This window comes from Lolium perenne, chromosome 7 (assembly GCF_019359855.2).
Source record: "Lolium perenne isolate Kyuss_39 chromosome 7, Kyuss_2.0, whole genome shotgun sequence".
NCBI classification, from domain to species: Eukaryota; Viridiplantae; Streptophyta; class Magnoliopsida; order Poales; family Poaceae; genus Lolium; species Lolium perenne.
This window is the reverse complement of record NC_067250.2, coordinates 18,561,563-18,579,067: the sequence shown is the minus strand read 5'-3', so window position 1 is coordinate 18,579,067 and position 17,505 is coordinate 18,561,563. Positions and strand designations below refer to the sequence as shown.

General features: G+C 40.9%; 1 protein-coding gene and 1 long non-coding RNA gene across 3 annotated transcripts; one reads left to right on the top strand and one right to left on the bottom strand.

The window, feature by feature from the left end:
* Positions 1–394: 394 nt before the first annotated feature.
* On the bottom strand, positions 395–3,872 carry LOC127311272 (nucleosome assembly protein 1;1). Its single transcript, XM_051341660.2, has 12 exons — positions 3,687–3,872; positions 3,555–3,598; positions 3,314–3,406; positions 2,354–2,446; positions 2,163–2,253; positions 1,980–2,041; positions 1,717–1,901; positions 1,424–1,601; positions 1,294–1,337; positions 975–1,179; positions 856–873; positions 395–770 (listed from the first exon to the last, which is right to left on the bottom strand). The coding sequence occupies exons 1-12, from the start codon at positions 3,751–3,753 to the stop codon at positions 714–716; spliced, it is 1,137 nt and encodes a 378-aa protein (XP_051197620.1). The 5' UTR covers positions 3,754–3,872; the 3' UTR covers positions 395–713.
* Positions 3,873–4,187: 315 nt separating this feature from the next.
* LOC127313682 (uncharacterized) lies at positions 4,188–8,029 on the top strand. Of its 2 annotated transcripts, none has more exons than XR_007859173.2 (4): positions 4,188–4,548; positions 5,592–5,800; positions 6,636–6,722; positions 7,653–8,027. It is a non-coding gene; the product is annotated as an uncharacterized lncRNA (long non-coding RNA). The 2 variants fall into 2 exon arrangements; XR_007859174.2 differs by lacking the exon at positions 4,188–4,548 and adding an exon at positions 4,585–4,844 and having other exon boundaries at positions 7,653–8,029.
* Positions 8,030–17,505: the final 9,476 nt, after the last annotated feature.

Sequence of the window (17,505 nt, the reverse complement as noted above, 5' to 3'; positions counted from 1 at the left end):
CTCCCACCTGCCTTTTGGTAGCAGTTAAGAATTGATGATGATCGATGGTGCTTTTGTCTAGCTGACCTGAGGGTCCTTTTTTTTACATACTTATGTTGTTGAATTTTTGCCATTTCTATCGGCTGGTCTGTAATAACTCTAGCATTAGGTGGCACAACCGATGCAATAAACTACTGGTGTTCTTTTATCCCATGATAATAAAAATCAACCCCCTACAAACTACTGGTGTTTTCGTTATCCCTTCATAATGAAAATCGATCCCCTGAGGGTGGATAGCTTGAAAAAAAAATTACATCAAAAGCCATGCCTAACACGCATTTGTCCTCTAAAACAGCAAACTGAATACCATAGTAAACAGTGATCTAAACAAAGATTTTATCCAGACACCCACCAGTGACCAACTCGACAATGGAATTCAATAAATCAACGCAATATCATGTCACGATACTAAGAGCTCGATTTGGAGTTCAAACATAATTACACAATCTTAGGGTGTCCTTCGACTGCATATAAATATATAATATAACTAGACTACTGAGCATAATAGCTAACATCATCACAAGACCCCAAACCATCCACCAGCACAACCGCCACACCAACAATGCCCATGGTATATCCACAACAAGATCTCACCCGTGAACACCACAACCAGCAAAGGTCCCCTCTGGGCAGTTCAATGGAAAAATACTGCATCGACCAAGTGCAGAAATGTTCTACTGCTGCTTGCACTCCGTTGGCTGTTCCCCTTGTGCACCACCCTTTGCAGCTCCCTGGTGGACAATGCATCGTGAGTTATAAGACACTAAAATTGCTAAATGGAACCAATGAAGTGTGATATTAGTGTAGAATTTGTACCTTCGGTTTGCCAGCCACCTGCTCAGGCAATTACAAAAGAAATGTATTAGCGAGATCCATTAAACACAGTAGAGTTGCAACAAGCAAAAGTCTGTTCAATGACTGCAAGATAAGAGTACCTTATTCTTTGGTTTGCTTAGTTCTTCATCATCTTCATCCTCGTCTTCATCATCATCCTCATCATCATCCTCATCTTCATCATCATCCTCGTCATCATCGTCATCCTCATCACCATCTTCCATATCCTCAAAATCCTCAGCTTGCACAGCCTCACCAGTAAACCAAGAAACAGCATGAGGGATGATCTTGTCCCTTATGGTAGATCTAAAAGACAAATTTCAACAGCAACAAAGATCATTTAGGGGGCTCTCTTGTCCTCAAGTACAACTCAATGTGACAGATACAGCACTGCACGCAAACAATTTGAATAGCACTTACCCAATATCATAATCATGCTCCATCTGACCCTGAAGCTCATCCGCCTAAATCACAGATCGAAGAAAAACATTTACTATAGTAATGAAAGTGCATAGCATGCTCTATGTAAAAAAACATATCTTAAACATACAGCATCTTCATCAAGCTCCTCCTCATCTTCAGGTACTTCTGGGGGGCTGAAAAAGTTGAAGAAGCTCTCGCATTCTTCAATTTTGGTAATAGGCTTCGTATTCTTAGAACCTTTCTTGGGTTTCTTTTTCAGAACCTTCTGTGTGACATTTTTCCCAGGATACCACTCAATTTCAGTCCTGCAGTACAGATAATGTGTGAGTCTAATATACATGCAAATACAAGGTATATCACTTACGATGGAACATGAAAACCCTATACACGAAAACATCAACTAAGTAAAGAAATACCAACCCAATTGCTTTCTCCAAAATCGGGTCATCTTCATCAACCATGTGATAGATCTTTGTTAGGACAGAGTTCTTGAAGAAAGGGTTTGTATCAAAGAAAAACTCGAGCTTGAAACCCTTGGGGTCAGCAATTCTAGTCCACTTGATATCCTTTAGATATTTCAGAACAGCCTCGTCACGCTCTTGGATCTGAAGTTGAACAATTATCAAGTCAGTGATGCATTAATGAAGATAACACCTACAAAAATAACACACACTCTGAAGTACCTCCTCAGTCAGGATCTCATTTGTTTTCAGAGCAGTGAGCCAAAAATCTGGTACACCTTTAGCTGAAAAAGGTATAATCACAAATCAGAATGGGCATGCAAAGAGGATGTGTAAACTTTGATTTTGTACCATCTGAAATCAGAATGGGCATGCAAAGAGGATGTGTAAACTTTGATTTCGTACCATCTGAGTCTTCACCTTCGGCAGCCTTTTCACTGGTCGGTTCTTTAGCAGCACCATCAACCTCCACAACTCCGTTTACAATTTCATACCTCTGAAAGCACACAAAACAGCTCATCACTATGTACTTCAGGAAATGGGGTAAATATTTTTACATGTTCACCTGAAACATTATAAAGCATTAATAAGTATACCTTTGTGTACAATGGTTCATACAGCTTCTGGTACTTATCTTCAAGGGCAGTCCGTTCCTCAAAAAACTTCGCCTCCATCTCATCATGTTGGCTCTGAATTATTACAGATGAATATTGTATCTCAGAAGCAGTCAAAAAAATCGTAGAATAATGAAGTGGAAAATTTCCTTGGGGCATTGATCACTCTAATCCCACAACAATGCACTAGAAATGGAAAACTACACATAAAACTACTCAGTGAACCGCCACAGATAAATGACACAGGTCAGCTGCACAAACAAATGCTGGAAAATATGAACAATAGGAATGACCAAATAAAAGTGGCACAAACGAAGTATGCAATACTTGCTAGCAACAAAACTGCCAACAGAGTTTGAATCATCCGATCATGAAGCTTAACCTAGCAAATATTTCTAGCCCCAAAACAAACCAATAAACATAAATCTAAGTCCTACCAAGCCTCATTACACTGGAGGCTTAGCTTTTATGACTGAGATTTGAATGGCAAATCTGAAACATTTGCTTACGTCCCACAAAAATGTTCTATGCATCTAATTCAAATACAAGATCTGCAGGGTGATAGTCTGAAAGAAGATACTCATGTTAGCAGTATTAAGTACTCTGTACAAAGTATCTATTGAGGTGTGAAATACCACAGATGCTATTTAAGTACATACTAACTTGTATCATGTGTTATTTTGTGTAAATAGTTTATTTTCATATCCGAACTTAACTAGCCTTAGTAATACTACCAAACAACAAGCTCTGATCCCTCAAAGAGAGTATGAATTGAGATTATCCTTACAAACCATTACATGGTTGGACCTACCACAAACAAAATACATATATTCATTTTCACATATATAAGCACTTCCCCAGGAAGTAATTCTCACACATGGATATAGAAAACATAATCAAATCAGGAATGCTGAAATATAAGGCGGGTAAGTCCTAGTGAACCTGAATGCCCCTCAAAAACTCGACACGCGTCCTGACATTGGGCGGCAGCGACTCGAGCAGGTCTGCGTGATCCGCCAAGCCCTGCAGCTTGTCCTGCAATCAAATCGGAAGAGATGAACAATCGTAGCTATGGGATCCACACAAAAAAAAATGCAACCAACCATCACAACCCAGCGCAGAACGGCGAACGGCACCGGAATCGATCGGAAATAGGGTACGCCTCCGAGACGAATCGACGTACCTTTAGGGCATTGACGAGGCCGGCCCGGTCCTCCGCGCTGAGGGCTGTAGCGAAGCACACGAAAACGGGGGATCGATTAGGGAAACGGAACGGCAAGGGCGAGGGGAAACGACTCGGGGGCGCGGGGGTTACCGGCGGCGGCGGGGAGGAGGGGGTTGTTGAGGTCGGAGAGGTCGACGCTCTTCTTCTCGCCGCCCATCGCTGGAGCTCCGGTGAGGTCTGATTGGGCTTCGCCGCCGCGCCGCCGGGGAGAGGAGGAAGAGCCCTAGGGGGAGCGGGAGTTGGGCGGCGAGAAAGCGAGGAGAGGCGGACTAAAACCCTAGCATCGGGGTATAAGAAGGAGGTGAGCGCGTTTGCGTTTTGCACCCCGGTGTGCGGGGAGCTAGAAGACGAGTTCCGGGGAGGGTTCGGAAACTCGCATGGTTTTTCTGGACTTATTTGCTAATAATTGAGAATTCACGCTTTGTGGTTTTCTTTCTTTTTTGCAAACTTTTCCATGCTTAATTGTGTTATAAAAAATGGGGTTAAACTAAACCCAATTTCTAATTATTGCCTGGGCACGCTCTAGTCTTACAGGGTGCTCCCTTCTCGTAGTCGTCGGATCGTGATCGAGTGGCTCAGACGAAGCAACGCAAGCGAGGAAAAAAAGACGACTACCTCTTCCCCGTTCCCCTGTTGAAAGTCAACTTCGTCCTCAACCCTTCTTCTCTTCATCCGCGCCCACTTCTTCTCAACCCCTCGTCAATCCCCCACTAGATCGACCTCAACGGCGGCGAGCGGACCGCCGTGAAGCTGTGGGGCGTTCCTCCTGGTAGGTGGGAGCCCTGTAACAACTTCGCCGTCGCGGACGTGTGGATCGACGCGTCCGACGCGGGCCATGTAATTCGACGCATTCGAGTTGGGCTGGATGAGCTTGAACGCATCGGCGAGAGGGCATCGGCGGCGTCGTGTTGCGTCCAGACCGCGGCGTACTTCTGTTCCTTTTTTGGAGATCGTGAGTGCTTCAATCTTGAGCTTTTCCCCATCCGATTTTTGCTTTTCCGCGTTGGTAATTTAGGATCGTGCCCGTTTGATTTTAGTTGCTTAGGGATTGATTCGCGTTTGATTCTAGTTGCGGAGACACAACCCCGGCTAAACTAGTGTTGTAGCAGGTTTACTCGCAGCAGTTCGTGGCTCTACATCGTTGCCATTCAGTATGGATGAGCTAGTGGTGGTCAATACTATAGGATGTATATTTACGAGCGCAGATACGGTGGTGGACTGGTGGTCATGAAGGTTCAGTTCTTAATGGTGTGTGTCTCTGTTGTAGCATGTAATATTTTTTGCCGGTTGGATGCTGGCAGATGTTCCCGGTTCAGCTGCTTGAACCTCTCCTTTTTACCTGACCAACTTGGGCATTAGATGGAAGTGTTCAGCAATTCGTGGAAACTCTGAAATTTGTAGCGGTAGATGTATTTTTTTTTCTTTTTCTACATCTAGGATCTTGATTAGTAGGTTTCCCCAAGATATTGGATGTAACAAATAGTAGCTTCCTCCAGATCTGGCTGTAACAAATAGTAGGTTTTCCCAAAGAATGATACTGTCCTTGGGGTGTTTAATCTCCTGGTCTGGTGTCATTAACAGAAGCCAGATGTCATGTACTTCTTCAAAGTAAAACTGTGAGCATACTTGCATCAATCGCATTCAGCTACTTGAAAGAATCAAACGTAAAGCAGAGTAAGGTCATCTAGACATATAGGTGGGTGCAATATATCATCTTGTATTTAACGGCAGGATGATTAGGATTGTATTTACACATCCAGTGCTCACGATGATATGATTTTGAGGCTGGTAGTGATATAATAATATGTACATATGGTGCGGTAAACTAGGAACACTGCAATTATATGTGCATATGATTTGGCCGCACTCCATTATCATTATTATTTTTGAAGCTTCCAATTCTGTCCTCTATGAAACGCTACTGCATTTTCCTGCCCTTCTCCGTTGTTTCTTCTCACTGGTGAGAAATTCTGCATGGGCTGTGTTGCGTTGCAGGGTCACCTTCTCGAGGATCAACAAGAGGAAATCAACAGAGGACTTATCTGGCGTGCCATACAACATGATGTTGCTCAACTGCCTCCTATCGGCATGTTAACTAGCCAGCTACCGATACTTGAGCTTCACGATCTTGCACTCTACTAGCACTAGAACTACTTGCAGAAACACAGGCTTTGCTTGACTGGTTCTTCGTCCATGCCATTCATGTTTGTTCTTAACTACCACGTTGAGTCTTGTTTGATACTAGTTTGCTGAGGGGCAGTTTGGTCATAGTCTCATAGATGTGTTAATCCCTTGAAATTTAACTTGGCTGTAATAGTTCTCTGATAATGTATTATTCATGTTAAGTTAGTACTAATTTTCAGAAATCGAGCAAGTTAAACGTCTTGCTCTCTTAATGATATATTTAGTGCACCTGATGAACCAAGTAGGTCCACTGTTTCAGACTAATATATTTGAAGCAATCTGCTGCTTGCAACTATAGTAGTTTTCGTCAAAGGGTTGTATTGTAGCCAGTGTAGTCCTATTTCATCCAGTTTTAACTTGGTCATTTATGTTCTTAATAACATTTGCATTCTTGTAAGTCTTTAGAAATATGCTTATCTCGTTTCCTTGCCCAGTTAATCTTCTTTATATATTTGAGCTAGCTTCGTATGCCTTACACTATACTTTCCATGCCTTGCTCCTTTTTATGTACTGCCATGAGTTTTCTGGCATAGAAGAGCTTTCTGGCCTAGCACTTGCTGGTCTTTGCATTATGTGTTCTCTAGTGATGCTCCCCATCTTGTTTCGTGTCTAAAATAAATCTACTGTGTACTACTTTTGAGATAATTTTATAGAGCTATTGCCAGATAGTATTTTCAGTATTGTAGCAAGTGGCACTAAACAACGGATCGTGGAGCTTTAAAATACGAATGTTATTACACAGCTATAACACTTTTTTGTGTGTTTTGGGCATGGTTCAGGTGCTTTTGATCAATTCCTTATTATAACCTATGAGTCTTATCTCTCAACCTAGAACTGACTGCAAGTGTCCTGTAGGTGTGTTGGACATATTAAAATATAGGAAGCTAATAGAGGAGGAAAGAAGCGATTTGATTACCAAGCAGCATGGTCCTTTGGGTTGTGGTAAGCTATTCTCGCATCTTGAATTTATATTTATAAAGTTAATGTTGCATAGTTTTTGATTGGTGATATTTGTTTTGGGTAATTTGACTGATGATCCATGATGAACTGAACTTAGTTGTATTTGATTCTTGCATGTAGTTTTAGCAGTACTAGAGCTATTTTTGTATTTTGTTACACCCATGAGCTGTACAACAACTGTATAGGATGTAGTTCTCCCAACTAGCATTTAATTGTTCACATAGATCTGATGCAGCAATAACATGTTTTTTTATGTATTTTTAGTTGTGCTCGAGCTGTTTTTGTACATCCGTAGACCATAGCCTATATGATTATGATTTTGTATACGATGTTAAATTCTGAATGTTTAAATCGGCATGGTCTGATGCATGGTTTGAACGGTTGGATGTAGTATTAGAGCATTAGTTACATGTATGATCTACATGATCTTTTGTATAATGTACAGTTTCAATGCTCAAATCTGTATAGTCTCGAAATAAAACTTATGCCTGCTGTAGGTTATTGTGTTAGCATGTACTTTTTATTTAGTAGATGTGTGTTTGTTACATGCACGAGTTTTTCTTTGTACATGATCATGTGTGCACGATGTATTTTCTTCCCATGGGTTGAACCATTCACTGCGGGTATTGTTACATGTAGTTTTTAGCTTTAAACTGCAATGGTTGCACAGCCATAATGTAGTTGTTCATATACCGCCATGCATTTTTCCCATGTAATGCATTTGCTAGTATTTTTTCACGCAAGCAATCTAGATGTGGTTTTGCAATTATCGACTGCCATGTGCTTTTTTCCAATATGTACTTTCATTGTAAAACGTAATGATTTATTACATCTATTTTTCTTTATTTTCATTTTTTTCTCATTCACTTATTTCCTCAGACACTAGATCCAACGTATTTTCTTTCCCTGCAGTTTCTTCAATGCAAGATCGACACAAGGATGTAACAGCAGTGATATTTTACATCGTCTACCAGGGGCGGAGCGGCGAGAGGTCTAGAGAAGCGTTGCTTTTGTAAATCACCTAGAACAAAATTTTCATCTATGGGGAGTAAAAAGCAGGCGAGGTACCTGTGATTTTTTTGGCTTTTGCCAACCCATGTACGTTGATTAGTGATTACACTATTTCTCTGTGATGAACTAGCAACGGACCTGCCGTTGCATCTTTTTCACCTCACGAAAAAGCGGTTGTCTGGGCGGGCTTGTGGAAACAATAAAGAATGGGGACATGGGGGACTAGGGGACCACAACTTTCCTTTTCTGGTAAGGCGCGGTAACGGACATCATTTTCTTTCTAATTTGGGGAGGGGCACCGTGGAAGACTACCCAGTGCCTGGGCACTGTGTAGCCACGTCCTAAACTAAACAGGACATAAGTAAAAGTCATTATTTTCTAAAACACAAACAGAAGTACAAGTCTAATACAGCGGAAGTGAGGCATAACACTGAAAATACATAGGAGAACACGTCTCCGCACAAGGATGACATCGCCACCGCTAATTGGAGATTCGGTGTGTATTACCTCCTTGCGCATGTATTCTAACATTCAGGGGCGGACGCAGCGTCCCTATTCCCCGGCGCTCGCTCGGGCTTCCGGCCAGCCGGCAGTGAGAATTTTATATGTATTTAACACGTATTTGACACTGTTGGTACCGTTTGACATTGTTTACCCGGGCTTCTAAAAATTCTTGGGTCCGCTTCTGCTAACATTGTCCAACGGTTTAGCAAAAATGTATTCGTAGTATAATTTCCCAGCCACACATAGCAGTGCTCAACTGACAGATCGTGTCCATTACTCTAGCTAATCCACGCCGCATTAACTCCAAACCAAAAGACAACTCGTCTCTCATCCACCTTCTTCTTCAATATAGTGACTTATATGATTTGTTTTCAATGATATTTACCATGATCTATCATTATTTATGTCTTTTTAGTTGATTTATGAAACTTTCCTACAAAAAAAATTATTGGTATTTAATTTCTAGGAGGAAGAAAATCTCCTATTTCGTATTTTGTTGTTTCACGGACCTTGCCTAAAAATTAAAAGAAAAATACATGATCAAATTTTCATCAAGGACCGTGGGCCAGAGGAGCACGAGATGGGAGCCACGAGGCCCGAAAGAGGTCAGGTGGCACCCCCCCTCAACTGGGCGCGCCACCTAGGCCTGTTTCGGCCTCGAGAGTCATCTGGGCTTCTTTTTTACAGACAAATCCGTCTCGGCAGGAAACCTATGCCATATTTTTCCAAAGATTTACAGAGGTGGCAGGGGAGGCAAAAGTCCTCTCCTAGTCCGGGTGAGCGCAGATCCTGCAGCACCGGAACCTCCGGTGAGGGGGAAATCGATGCCATCGTCGTCACCACTCCTCCTTGGCGTAGGGGGAGGCCTCTCCATCAACACCATCATCATCACCAGCTCCATCTCCACCTCGTCACCCTCAGAGTTTGTGATTGATTGAACCCCGAATATTGTTTAAGTGCTATTTGCATGTTTGTGATTGGAAACTTGTCTTTATTTGGTGGAGATATTCTACTTTCAGATTGTGTTGTAACCCTATGCCACTGATCCATATCATGTTTGTCACTTGTGAGTAGATCTCCATGTTCCTGAGAGCATAGGAGGAATTGGCTATGATTTCCATATAATATGAAATGAGTATTTTAGTCAAGTATTTATCTTTTATTTGGTTCGATCTATGATGGTTTTATGTGAACATCGACTGCGTATTACTTCACCTATATCGGCTGGCATGGATACACTTTGATGTAGCGATGAGGGTTGGAGAGACGGAATGATGGAAACCATTTTCCAATACTTGAGTTGCATTTGAGGTATTTATGCCAGGGGCCAATGAACTAACCATTGTGGTGGGATATTTATATCTTAATTATTCATATACTTGCTCATGAAAATGGCTCTAAGACCCGTCACAAGGGGTGTATTTGCTCATATCTATGGTTGCACCTAATTTAGGCTCTACCCTAAAGGAATGAAATTTGACAATACATTCACCATGCTGTGTAGAGATCTAAATGCTAAGTAAATCCATGCCGCCCTTCAGAATGATATATAAGAACACACACACACGCACACGCACACACACACTTGAGCTTGTCCTCTTGGTGCATAGAGGATTGGGGTTTCTTTCATTGAGAGCATTTACTTGTTGCCATTTACTATTAGTACTTTATTTTATTGCAAACTACAAACCCAAAACACCAAAACCACTGCACCCTTTCATTATTTAACTTGTCGAACTTACTAACCAATACCTTCAGCTCCTCGTGGGTTCGATAAACTTTTTTTTATTGAAAAGTAGTATAATTGATCTCCTGCACTTGGGAACCATCAAGCCGCTTTTTTGGCGCTATTGCCGGGGAGCATCGCGCTATTGGTAAGTTGTTTGGTAAGGAAACTTAAAAGTTGTTTTTGCTATTTACTATTTGTTCTATCATGGCTTTCTTAGGCCACGAGGATATGAAAATAACTCTACATGAATATGTTAATGCTGCTAAGAACAAGGTTGAATAACCTCCTGAACCAAAAGTGGTGTATCAAATTCCTATTGGTATTGCTAAAAAAGCTATGAAACTAACTTTTGCAGGGGATGGAAGCCAAACTGCTATGGGACATTTACAAGCCATTGAAGATATATGCTCTCTATTTAAAGTTGGTGGTATTCCAAGTGAGAATGAAGTTACTATATTTACCTCATTCTGGTAATGCTCGCATATGGTTTAGATCTCTTGATGATAAATACCGCCTTGATTTGGAATATATGAGGAAGGCTTTCTATCTCAAATACTATACTCCTAAAGAAGCTTATGATAATCGTTGTCATATTTATAACTTTTAGCCTTATGTTGGAGAAAGTATTGCTCAAGCTTAGGGGATATTAAATGAACTAATTCGTAAAAATCCTTGTCATGGTATTCCTGAAAGCATTATATTAATCAACTTCTATGTGAGATTACCTCAACATATTAGGAACTTTTTGGATAATTCCTGTGAAGGAAGTTTCACCAAGAGAACTAAAAAAATAAGCAAGTGACTTATTGGATATCATTTCTAAAAATATTGATGCTTAGGATCTTGATAAAGGTATCGAACCCCGCTTTGAGTATGAATATTCATGTGTAAATAATTTCTCTACTACTATATTGTGTAGAGAATATTCATGGCTGTCGTTCTCAATGTTAATAATATTTTTTTCAGATATTCCCGCCGCAATGCGCGGGTATCATCTAATAATGACTATGTTAGTTAACATTGATATGACTGAGTATATTACCAGATCAACTGAAAAACAGACAGCCTAAACGAAAATATATGACCAAATCAATTAAAAAATTGAAAGCCTAAAGGGATATCATTCAAAATTATGACATTAGTTTAATTAGGTAACATGGATATAACTAAAACCTGATATGATTTAGGATGCGTACTTGAAAGGACTGTATATACATGGTTTCAGGATTTTCGATTTTGTGTGGAGTGAAAATCTCAAATTTCTTTAGTATTGTAGTAGTTGTCATATTGAGATGTCAAGAAATAATGTTTCAACCTACGCAGAGACTAAAATTTCACTTTACTGGCTGATTTCATCCTTCTATTGCAGTATAAATAGTATATTTATGTTTTTTTTATACTGAGTGTTTTATTACTTAAAAGGTATTAAGCATTACACCCGACCTCTGCAATACTACAGTTATGTTACCAATTTTAGAGTATTCATCTGCATTGAAACTTATGCTTGTATATTTCAGAGATTAATTGAGATTGGGTATGAACGAAGAGTTCATGTTATATCATAATTGCCCAATTTGCTTGTTGTGTGGTATGACTGCTCGATAAGTCATTCCTTCTAATATGTCTAGCAAATTGAATATGAGAACATTTGCTTATTTAGTAGCAGTTGCATCTTGCCTTGCCTAAACTTGTAATTTCTGAAGTAAATTATAAATGGGAACCTTTGTGATTCAAAGGCATGATGTCATGGATATTTGTACTTGTTTTTTGTTATAAATTTGTGAGTATATTGATTATTTGATCTAATTTTATTGCTTTGGTCTAGCACAAATGATAATGCGCTACTTAAACACTTCAATACTTTTTCGTGGTATTTTGCATGATTTCTTGATTCTCCAGTGAGACTAGCTTGCAAACTCTTAGTTTCATATACTTGCACTTCATTAAGATTTTCTTATCATGAATTTTATATTTGTAAACAAATTACTTAGTTGTTAAATTGCTATAGGCTAATTTATGTACTTGTATATTAGCTGCATAAGTCGATATATTTGGTACTTGCGTTTCTTTCAAGGGATTTCTATTTTCGTGCCCTGATACGTCCATTTTGCATCACTATTTTATATCATAATTTACTGTTATTCATTGATATATTTCATATTTAGAGATGATACTTATGTTATTTCACCTATTTTGCATGTTTCATGGTTATTGGAGAATTACTCACCGGAGTCAGAATTCTGCTGGAAAAAGCACCGTCAAGATACAATATTTCTGAAGATCAACAATTGACGGAAAATATACCGAAGCTCCTATTTTTCCAGATGACGGAGCCAGCCAAAGGGGAGGCCGAGGAGGGCCACCATGGGCCCCCATAGGCCGGCGCGGCCACCAGGCCTGGCGCGCCGCCATGTGGGGAGGGGTGTAGGGATTCGTTGCATAGAAAACAAAAAAATTCCTACCGCGAGAACGCAATCCAAGCCAAGATGCAATCTAGAAGACGGGAGAAACGAGGAGATGATCGAGACTCACCCTTGAAGATTTCCAAAGCCTACAAGATGAGGCTCTTGTTGTTGCGGTAGACGATCACTTGCCGCTTGCAAAAGCGCGTAGAAGATCTTGATCTCGGTGCCACAATCGGGCAGCACCTCCATACTCGGTCACACGTTCGGTGTTGATGAAGACGACGTCCTTCTCCCCGTTCCAGCGAGCAGCGGAAGTAGTAGCTCCTCCTTGAATCCGGCAGCACGACGGCGTGGTGGCGGTGGCGATGGAGATCTCCGGCGGAGCTTTGCTAAGCGTTGCGGGAGAGGTGGAGGAGAGGGGGCGGCTAGGGTTTGGGAGAGGGGGTGGCCGGCCACTATGGGGTGCGGCCAAGCTAGGGCTTTGTGGTGGCCGGCCCCCTCCCCTTGTCCCTCATTATATAGGTGGAACACCCAAGAGTTGGTCTACAAGTCTTCGAATAAGACCCCAAACCAAAACCTTCCATATGACATGAAACCTACCCAAGGTGGGATTCCCACTTGAGGTGGGATTCCCACCTTTCCTTGGGAGGGGGTGGCCGGCCACCTTTGGTGGAGTCCACCTGGGACTCCACCCTCTAGGGTTGGCCGGCCATGGGTGGTGGAGTCCCTCCGGGACTCCGCCTTCCAAAGTGATTTCTTCCGGACTTTTCTAGAACCTTCTAGAACCTTCCATAAATGCACCGGATCATTTTCAAACTTATAAAATGACTTCCTATATATGAATCTTATTCTCCGGACCATTCCGGAACTCCTCGTGATGTCCGGGATACCATCCGAGACTTCGAACAATACTTCGAACTCCATTCCATATTAAAGTTCTACTATTACAACATCAAACCTTAAGTGTGTCACCCTACGGTTCGCGAACTATGTAGACATGGTTGAGATCTCTCTCCGACCAATAACCAATAGCGGGATCTGGAGATCCATAATGGCTCCCACATATTCAACGATGACTTAGTGATCGAATGAACCATTCACATACGATACCAATTCCCTTTGTCACGCGATATTTTACTTGTCCGAGGTTTGATCATCGGTATCACTCTATACCTTGTTCAACCTCGTCTCCTGACAAGTACTCTTTACTCGTACCATGGTATGTGGTCTCTTATGAACTTATTCATATGCTTGCAAGACATTAGACGACATTCCACCGAGAGGGCCCAGAGTATATCTATCCGTCATCGGGATGGACAAATCCCACTGTTGATCCATATGCCTCAACTCATACTTTCCGGATACTTAATCCCACCTTTATAACCACCCATTTACGCAGTGGCGTTTGATGTAATCAAAGTACCTTTCCAGTATAAGTGATTTACATGATCTCATGGTCATAAGGACTAGGTAACTATGTATCGAAAGCTTATAGCAAATAACTTAATGACGTGATCTTATGCTACGCTTAATTGGGTGTGTCCATTACATCATTCATATAATGATATAACCTTGTTATTAATAACATCCAGTGTTCATGATTATGAAACTAATCATCTATTAATCAACAAGCTAGTTAAGAGGCTTACTAGGGACTCATTGTTGTTTACATAACACACATGTATCAATGTTTCGGTTAATACAATTATAGCATGGTATATAAACATTTATCATAAACATAAAGATATATAATAACCACTTTTATTATTGCCTCTTGGGCATATCTCCAACAGTCTCCCACTTGCACTAGAGTCAATAATCTAGATTACATTGTAAGGTACCTAACACCCATGGCATTCTGGTGTTGGTCATGCTTTGCCCTAGGGAGAGCTTTAGTCAACGGATCTGCTACATTCAGATCAGTGTGTACTTTGCAAATCTTTACTTCTCCATCTTCGATGTACTCGCGAATCGAATGATAACGCAGCTTGATATGCTTCAGCCTCTTGTGTGACCTTGGTTCTTGTGCATTGGCGATGGCACCCATGTTGTCACAGTAGATGACTAGTGGGTCCAATGCACTAGGAACCACACCGAGCTCTACAATGAACCTCTTCATCCATACCGCTTCTGATGAAGCCTCTGAAGCCACTATGTACTCCGGTTCTGTTGATGATTTCGCCACCGTGCACTGCTTCGAGCTTGCCCAGCTTACTGCAGCACCATTCAATATAAACACGTACCTGCATCGTGACTTAGAGTCATCAGGATCAGTGTTCCAACTTGCATCGGTGTAACTTGTTACAACGAGCTTTTGGTCACCTCCATAACAAAGAAACATATCCTTAGTTCTTTTCAAGTACTTCAGGATATTCTTGACCGTTGTCCAGTGTTCCATTCCTGGATCACTTTGATATCTGCTAGTCAAACTAACAGCATGTGCTATATCCGGTCTAGTACATAGCATGGCATACATGATAGAGCCTACTGCCGAGGCATAGGGGATCTGACTCATCCTTTCTCTTTCTTCTGCCGTAGCCGGACCTTGAGTCTTACTCAAGACCTTGCCTGGTAACATAGGTAAGAATCCTTTCTTACTTTCGTCCATTCTAAACTTCTTTAGAATCTTGTCCAGGTATGTACTCTGTGATAGCCCTATTAGACGTCTTGATCTATCTCTATAAATCTTGATGCCTAATATATACGATGCTTCACCAAGGTCTTTCATTGAAAAACTATTATTCAAATAACCTTTTACACTGCTTAATAGTTCTATATCATTCCCAATCAATAATATGTCATCTACATATAATATCAGGAATGCTACAGAGCTCCCACTCACTTTCTTGTAAATACAGGCCTCTCCATGACACTGTATAAACCCGAAGTCTTTGATCACCTTATCAAAGCGTCGGTTCCAACTTCTCGATGCTTGCTTCAGTCCATAAATTGAACGCTGAAGTTTGCATACTTTGTCAGCATTTTTAGGATCGACAAAACCTTTGGGTTGTACCATATACAACTCTTCCTCAATGTCTCCATTAAGGAACGCTGTTTTGACATCCATCTGCCAAATCTCTTAATCGAAAAATGCAGCTATTGCTAACAAAATCCTCACAGATTTTAGGTTCGCTACAGGTGAGAAAGTCTCATCGTAGTCAACACCTTGAATTTGTCGGAAACCCTTTGCGACAAGTCGAGCTTTATAGACAAAGAATATTACCATCAGCATCTATTTTTCTTTTGAAGATCCATTTATTCTCGACAGCCTTGCGGCTATCAGGTAAGTCTACCAAAGTCCACACTTTGTTATCATACATGGATCCCATTTCGGATTTCATGGCTTCTTGCCATTTGTTGGAATCTGGGCTCATCATCGCTTCTTCATACGTCAGTAGGTCTTCATCATTGTTGTCCACAATCATGACATTTAGACAAGGATCATACCAATCGTGGGTGGCACGTTCCCTTGTCGATCCGCGAGGTTCGTAGCTATCTCATTTGAAGTTTCATGATCATTATCATTAGCTTCCTCTCGTTGCCGGTGTAGGCGGCACAGAACATCTTCCCGCATCGCGCTACTCGATCAACGAGCAAAGATTCTTCAATCTCATCGAGTTCTACTTTTCTTCCAGTCACTTCTTTAGTGAGAAATTCTTTCTCAAGAAAGGTTCCGTTCTTAGCAACAAAGATCTTGCCTTCGGATCTGTGATAGAAAGTGTACCCTATAGTTTCCTTAGGGTATCCAATGAAGACGCATTTCTCCGCTTTGGGTTCTAGCTTGTCCGGTTGTAACTTTTTTACATAGGCTTCGCAACCCCAAACTTTAAGGAACGACAGCTTAGGTTTCTTATTAAACCATAATTCATACGGTGTCGTTTCAACGGATTTTGATGGTGCTCTATTTAAAGTGAATGCGGCTGTCTCTAATGCATAACTCCAAAATGATAACGGTAAATCAGTAAGAGACATCATAGAACGAACCATATCTAAGAGAGTTCGATTACGACGTTCGAACACTCCGTTTCGTTGTGGTGTTCCCGGCGGTGTCAATTGTGAAAGTATTTCGCATTTCTTTAAATGCATGCCAAACTCATAACTCAGATATTCACCTCCGCGATCAGATCGTAGAAATTTAATCTTCTTGTTACGTTGATTTTCTACTTCACTTTGGAATTCCTTAAACTTCTCGAAAGTTTCGGATTTATGTTTCATTAAATAGATATACCCATATCTACTTAAATCATCTGTGAAGGTTAGAACATAACGATAACCACCGCGCGAGGCTACACTCATTGGTCCGCACACATCGGTATGTATGATTTCCAATAAGTCTGTAGCTTGCTCCATAATACCAGAGAATGGAGTCTTAGTCATTTTTCCCATTAGACATGCTTCACATCTATCAAGTGACTCAAAGTCAAGTGATTCAAGTAATCCATCGGTATGGAGTTTCTTCATGCGTTTCACTCCAATATGACCAAGACGACAGTGCCACATATAAGTAGAATTATCATTCAATTTAATTCGCTTAGCATCAATGTTATGAATATGTGTATCACTACTATCGAGATCTAACAGAAATAAACCATTCTTTTCAGGTGCTCGACCATAAAAGATATTATTCATAAAAATAGAACAACTATTATTCTCAGACTTGAATGAATAACCGTCTTGCATTAAACAAGATCCAGATATAATGTTCATGCTCAACGCGGGTACAAAATAACAATTATTGAGGTTTAAAACTAATCCCGAAGGTAGATGTAGAGGAAGTGTGCCGACAACGATCACATCGACTTTAGATCCATTTCCAACGCGCATCGTCACTTCATCCTTTAGTAGTCTTCGTTTATTCTTTAGTTCCTGTTTCGAGTTACAAATATGAGCAACCGAACCAGTATCAAATACCCAGGTACTAGTACGAGAACCAGTAAGATAAACATCTATAACATGTATATCAGATATACCTTCTTTCTTCTTCTTGACAAGGCCGCTCTTCAGATCTGCCAAATACTTGGAGCAATTACGCTTCCAGTGTCCCTTCTCCTTGCAGTAATAGCACTCAGCATCAGGCTTAGGGCCAGTCTTAGGTTTCACAGGAGCTGTGGCAGCT